At 36.4% G+C, this 6938-nt stretch overlaps 1 protein-coding gene across 1 annotated transcript in view; it reads left to right on the top strand.

Moving 5' to 3' along the window:
* The first annotated feature begins 98 nt into the window (after positions 1 to 98).
* Positions 99 to 6938, top strand: part of LOC111472591 (ran-binding protein M homolog) — a 10729-nt gene continuing 3889 nt past the window's right edge. The window contains exons 1-6 of the mRNA XM_023118207.1: positions 99 to 637; positions 1438 to 1584; positions 1676 to 1762; positions 2899 to 2944; positions 5965 to 6041; positions 6665 to 6818. Of these exons, the coding sequence (XP_022973975.1) occupies positions 261 to 637; positions 1438 to 1584; positions 1676 to 1762; positions 2899 to 2944; positions 5965 to 6041; positions 6665 to 6818 (888 nt within the window). The 5' untranslated portion in view covers positions 99 to 260. The remainder of the gene's footprint in view (positions 638 to 1437; positions 1585 to 1675; positions 1763 to 2898; positions 2945 to 5964; positions 6042 to 6664; positions 6819 to 6938) is intronic.

The raw sequence follows: 6938 nt of genomic DNA on the forward strand, positions 1-6938 counted from the left end.
AAAAAAAAAAAAAAAAAAAAAAAAAAAAAAAAAAAAAAAAAAAAAAAAAAAAAAAAAAAAAAAAAAAAAAAAAAAAAACAGAAAAACAGAAAATATTAAAGATTCTTTTCTTTGTTACTCCATTGCGGTTTCTCTTCCTTCTTCAATTTCCCGAAAGCCTCCATTGCCGTATCTTGAAATTTCAAGTATTCGACTTCGCCTCCAATCAATCGATTTCGAAATGGTTACTGAATTCTAGGGGGAACGAATTTTCCTTGAAGATGAACGATCGCATCAACAGTAGCAACAACGTGATTAACACCACTAATTCTACTACTCCTCAAGATCTCGGATTGCAGTTCTTGGAAATGGTTCGATTTGGGCTATGCGACACGGACGACGACGACGAGTCTCCCACTGAGCTCAATACCATCAACAGTTCCGGAGGTTTCTTGTTCGTTGCCACCGATAAGCTTTCTATTAAGTATACGAATGTGAATCTTCACGACCACGATGTTGGTGTCATCCAAGCTAATAAGCCAGCTCCTGTTAAACGACTTGTCTACTACTTCGAGATTCATGTAAAAAACGCTGGGGCTAAAGGCCAGATTGCCATCGGCTTCACCACCGATAGGTTCAAGGTGCGGAGGCAGCCCGGGTAGGACGTACTTCCTCTATTTCTCTTTCTTTCTTGATTTGATTTTCGGTTTTGCCGTGATTGCATTGATTATGTGGATTCTTTCTTTGTCACTCGGAAATGTTACGAATGTTTCTTTTTATTGGAATTGATAAATGGAATTGAATATAGTATCTGCAATTATCGAGTTAGAGCTTATCTTTAAGATTCTTGAGTGGATTTTGTTAGATGAACACAACTCTCCACAATGGTATGATATTGTCTACTTTTGGCATAAGCTCTCATGGTTTTTTTGGGCTTCCCCAAAAGACCTCATACCAATGGAGATAGTATTCTTTGATTATAAACCCATGATCATTCCCTAAATTAGCCGATGTGGGACTTTCGTCCAACGAACAAAGTACGCCTCCCCTTTATTGAGGCTCAACTCCTTTTCTTTTGGAGTCTTAGTCATTTTTTACTATGCCTTCGAGGCTTACAATACTTTGTTCAACATTTGAGGATTCTATTAACATGGTTAAGTTTAGGGCATGGCTCTGATACCATGTTAGATGAACACAACTCTCCACAATGGTATGATATTGTCCACTTTGAGCATAAGCTCTCATGATTTTGCTTTGGGCTTCCCCAAAAGGCCTCTTATACCCATGGAGATAGTATTATTTGATTATAAACTCATGATCATTCTCTAAATTAGCCGATGTAGGACTTTCATCCAACAAATTTAACTTCGTTTAGCTCTTCTGCATTTTCCGTAGATATCCCCTCCCCTTCTCATTGTAAGCTCTCAAATGCCCTGTGTTGTTAATTTGGACGAGTAGGTGGGAACCTAATAGCTGTGGATATCATGGAGATGACGGACTACTTTATCGTGGAGTGGGTAAGAAAGAACCTTTTGGTCCAACATATACATCTGATGATACGGTTGGTGCTGGAATTAATTACGCCTCAGGGGAACTCTTTTTCACGTAAGACATTCTTGCACTGTAATTGTTTAGTTGTAAGGTTTTTGTTAAAGGTTATCATCATGATACTTTGGTTCTTCTGTCGATGTACCAGAAAAAATGGGATAGTTGTTGGAGCAGTAGAAAAGGACATAAAGGGTCCCTTGTTTCCTACGATTGCTGTTCACAGCCAAAACGAAGAGTATGCTCCTCATCAAACTTCTATTCCCTTGATACTTTGTTTGCATATACGTTGGTTACTCTGATAATTTAGTTAGGATTATATGTGTTATGGTTTTATAGCAACCCAATGGATTTCTACTTGTGATGTAGTTAGTCCGGTCTTAAACTAGATAAATGTAGTTGGAACCAGCTCGTGACGTATCTGATGTTGCTTTAGCATAACAGAAGGCTTTCATTGCTTTTGTAGTTCCTTCAAAGTAATCCTTTTATAAAAAATTTCATATTGATTTTTTTATATATCTCCAGATTGCTTGGTGTCGCACAGCTTGCTTCCCTATCTTGGGGGGCCAGAATCATAAAATGTGCAGATTAAATTTAAGGGGTAAAAATAGGCACACACAATATCCGTATGTCACTGTAGGTGTCTATCCACTTGTAAGAAACAAGTTAAGCAAGCAACTTCACCTCCTTTGAAATGCAAACTTTCCATAGCTTTATAAAGAAAGGAGGGAAAAGAGCATTTCTGAAATCATATTTGTTATTGGATTGGTGGGTTTTTGTTTCTTCTCTCCCCTGCTTATAGCGTTCTTTGGTTTGTGAGTGTTGTTTCTTGTTTTAAAAAGTTTTTTTTCTTTTGGTCAGAGGAACTGTTTATTTATTTACTTATTTTGATAAGTAATGATAACTTCTTGTTGAGTGTATGAAAAGTACAAAGTGGGGATACAAAAAGCACTACCCAAAATTAGGAACTCACAAAAAACTGCTCTAAGAGGAATTAATTTCAAAAGTTATAGCTTACAAAGTGAGCTTGGGCAAAGTACTCCATGAGGACTCTGAATCAGCTCTTTGATGTTGACTCCATGGAGGGTTGAGGTCCACAAAACTTCATTGGCCCTTTGCTTCTCTCTTTTGTAGGCCTCTAAAAGTTTTTCAAGTTTCATCTTGTGATAAATAGTGATTGAAGTTTTTAGCATTTCCTCTTATATTGGCTTCTTTATGACGCTGTAAAGCCTTACTATATACAACTAGGTGTTACTAGTATGTTTAGGATCCTTATGCCTTTGAACTGAACTTGTTCTGATTTTTATGAAAGTTTTGTTTCATAATTTTTATGGATATCTTGATTAAGAGATACATTTTCTTACAATTTGGCAGGGTGCAAGTCAACTTTGGACAGAAACCGTTTGCGTTTGATCTCAAGGTCAGTTTCTGGACTTCTGCCCCCTTAATCATCAGTCTCCCTTTGCAATAATCTGAGGATCTTATACTCATTCTTGAGAAGCAGACAATTTGTCTATTTTTTTTTCTCCCGATCATGGGTATTTGGGTTGATCTTTGTAGGAGGAAACACTAATGGTCTATTATACTTCACCGGTTCAATTTTAGGTGCCAGAATGTGTATTTTCTGTCTAGGACCTGTTTTCACCTGCTAGTACAGAAAATAGTTAACCTTTTCTAGGAAAGAAAATCCTTTCTTCTTGCTGAGTTAAAAACCTTGCTATTTTTTAAATTTAAGTTTCTTGAGACTGAAGATGTTCTTGCATTTTTAAGCTTTTCCTACAATAATTTGAAGTTTGCCCTGGGAGAATGACTAGGTGTATGTGCTGCTTTAACGGTTTTATTGAGGATGGCCCTTTATTTGATGAACCCATAGTTAAAGAGTTGGAACAAAAATTATGAAACAAAACTTTCATCAAAAAAGCCCCTTGGGTGTTTGAAATCGTTGTGGGGAGAACCTTCTAAGTCTATTTGTCAATGCCTTGGCAATTATCTTATACACGTCACAAGATTGATAGGTCTAAACTCTTTAACCTTCGTGGCCTTTTTCTTTATTAGGAATAAGGAAAACAATAGTTTTATTCAGAGAGCTATCTAGGAGGTCTCTCTCATAAAACTCATTGGAGACTCTCCAAAGATCCTCCTTGATATGCACCCAGTTATCTTGGAAAAAACCATCGGAAACTCATCAGGACCTAAAGCTTTGTTTCCGTCAAACTCAAACACCACTCTTCTAATTTCCTCGAGGGAGAAAGCAGAGTCTAACAAACCTTTGTCAGTGAAAGAGATAGGACTCTTGTGCACCCCATCCCAGAATGGTCTAGGAACCACCACTGCACCATACAGAGACGGAAAAGAAAAAAGAAAAAAAAAAATGAAGAAAGAACTTCCTCCTCAATCTCCCTGTTCCCTTTCAGCACCAAGTCAGCCTCATTCTCAGGAGAGCTAATAAAATATTTATTCCTTCTACCACTAGAAATTCTGAAAATAAGTCATATTACAATTTCATTAACTCACCCATTTAACCTTCGTTTTCTATCCCTGACTCACACTTTCCTTTCTAACAATTTCCACAAACATGGCCTTTATTTCCAAACGCTCCTCCTTACAAGGCTCATTAAGCCTCCCTTCAAAATGGTGCAAGACTGAATCCTCTTACCTTATTTTGTATGGAAGCTTAGTCTGCCTCACTTGCTTTCTTTATTGCATAATGAGCTAAATGAAGTCAGTGAACTTCCTTCTAACTAGTGGTTGAAAGTAAACAAGCCACCTTTATTTCACAAATTTGTGGTCGAGTCAATAACATGCTCTAAGTCAGGAATCTTTGCCCTTCTCTATTTCATTTCAGGTATCACAAAGCTGGTCATGCTAGCCGTATGAGGAGAAACTTCTTATACAGTTTTGGTGATATTGTTAATTTACATCTATCCCAATGTCATTTTTTAAATCATCGCAATTGATGTATGATCTTGAAGAGAAGGAATAAATCTTCATAAATTGGGGTTTTATTATCCAATTAAGAATCGAACCTATTTATTGTTCTCCTTCAGCCAATCTAGTGCTTGAGCTTCCCTAATGCTTGTTGCTTAATTCTTAAGTTCCAGAAAAAAAAAAAAAAAAAAACTTTTGATTCCAAAATTTTAACACCCCTTTAAGAGCCCACTACTTAATAAAGCAACAACCATCCTGTTATTGTCAGCCAACATGGCAGCATCATTTAGAATGTATTATTGGTCATAAAGGCACTTCCAAAGACTCGTGGAAAAATATTTAGTTCAACTTCCTTTGTTTTTAGTGTAATAGGAGATGAGAGAGAGGCTTACTTTTGGGAAGCATATGTGATTGGGGGATAGACCCCTCGGTTACATCAGTTGTTGTCTTTGAAGAATCATTCAGTGACTTCAATTCTTTCTCATTACGAGGTCCAACCTTCTCCTTTCCTTGGGTTTTTTGTTGTCCGTTGACCAATAGGAAAGCAAAAAAGTTTTGGCTTTGTTGGGTGACTTTCACCCTAGCCCTAATAGGAGGGATGCTTCCCTTTGGAGTGCCTGTTCGTCTAAAGGCTTTTCTGATAGTTCATTCTTGCAGTGTTTGGTCCATTCCTCCCTATTGAGCGGTTCAGTTTTTTTCCTTTGTGTGGAAGGTGAGGATTCCCAAGAAGATTAAGTTCTTTGTATGACGTTTTTATATGGAAGAGTTAAGACCTTTGATTGGGTCTTGGAAAGAGGGTTCATGTTGGTTGGGCTGCTCTTTTGTATTCTTTGTTGGAGGGCAGCAAAGGACCTTGATCATCTTCTATGGAGATGTGATTATGCTAGTGCCGTTTGGAGTTGTTTCTTTGAGTGTTTGGTTTTTGCTTTACCAACTTTTAGGGCTGTAGAGATGATTGAGGATCTCCTTCTCCATTCTTCTTTTTGCGAGAAAGTTTTTTTTTTTTTTTTTTTTTTTTTTTTTTTTTTTTTTTTTTTTTTNTATTTTGTGGGGTCTTTGAGGCAAGAAAAATAATTGAATCTTTAGGGTTTGAGAAAAGTTTTTGAATGATGTTTGACCTTTATTAGATTCTATGTTTCACGGGGAGTTTTGGTGTCAAAGTCCTTTCTGTAATTACCCTCAGTCTTATTTTACTTGATTGGAGCCCTTTTGTATAATTTAATTCCTTTTAGTGGACTTCTTTTGTATGTTCTTGTATTCTTTTCTTTTTTTCCCAATAAAAGTACGGTTATTCATAAAAATATGAATAATTTGATGTATATTGTTTCTTCAATAGTGTATTCAATAATGTGCCGGATTTTAGAAGTTACAGAAACAGGAAGCATGCTCCCAAAAAATTCTTACGAGTTTAAATTGTTTCTTGCATAATACTTGTGATAGTAGTATCTAAACATTGAGATTGGAACCAAAATGCATATTGATATTTTTCCTGTGTTGCATTGTTGTTCGTAGGTATTGGAAGCCCAAGAGAGGATGAAGCAACAAGCCACCGTTGAGAAGTTATCTTTGCCATCAAATGTCAGTTATAGGTAAAGAAAATTGCTTTTGAATATCCTTAAATCCTCTGATTGCAGGTTTGAATTGTAGACTAACCATTTGACTATACAACATTTGGTTGAGGATTAGTTTTTAGGAAACTCCTGAGTAGTTGACTGAAGGTCTGTTAATAAATTGTAGCTAGTACAATTTTGAGCTTTCAACAATCGGCCAACTCTTGAGCACCGCTAAGAAAGAGAATCAGATTTCTCTGACAGTCGTGTTTTACAAATTTTTAAGATGATTTGTTATTTGATAAAATAACAGACGTTACAGAATTGGTGTTACAATGATAAAATCTATGAGATTGATTAAATATAATGATAACCTTCCATCATCCAGAAGCCACGTTTATTTATTTATTCATAGACTTCCAGAAACCAACTGGCTAGCAAATACTATTGATACTTGATATATATGTGTGTGTGTATGCATGGATGAATGTTGGAATAGACATTTCAATGAGAATGGTGACAGTACGAAAGCAGCAGGATAGAGCTTGAATGAGGGACAAACTTGTAATTGTGCATATTCGTAGATTACTATGTACATACTTCGTTTCATGTCAGAACAGTGTACATGATCTGATTGCTGATACTTTGTTCTTTGTTATCAGAATAGTGCGCTCATACTTGGAACATTATGGTTATGAGGATACGCTCCGTGCATTTGATATGGCCTGCGAAAGCACTGTTCCTCCTATATGTATAACTCAGGAAACTGCCTCTGATAACATGTATGCTCTGAACCAGAGAAGGACTTTAAGGCAGGTATGAATTATTTCACCATAGATTCCTGTGGATTAGGATTTGTGAATTTGCATTTGTTCATGTGGGGAGCTTTCCCTTGATTTATCTGTTTTTTTTTTTTTTTTTTTTTTTTTTCAATTT

Source organism: Cucurbita maxima, unplaced genomic scaffold, assembly GCF_002738345.1.
Source record: "Cucurbita maxima cultivar Rimu unplaced genomic scaffold, Cmax_1.0 Cma_Scf00079, whole genome shotgun sequence".
In the NCBI taxonomy this organism is placed as follows: Eukaryota; Viridiplantae; Streptophyta; class Magnoliopsida; order Cucurbitales; family Cucurbitaceae; genus Cucurbita; species Cucurbita maxima.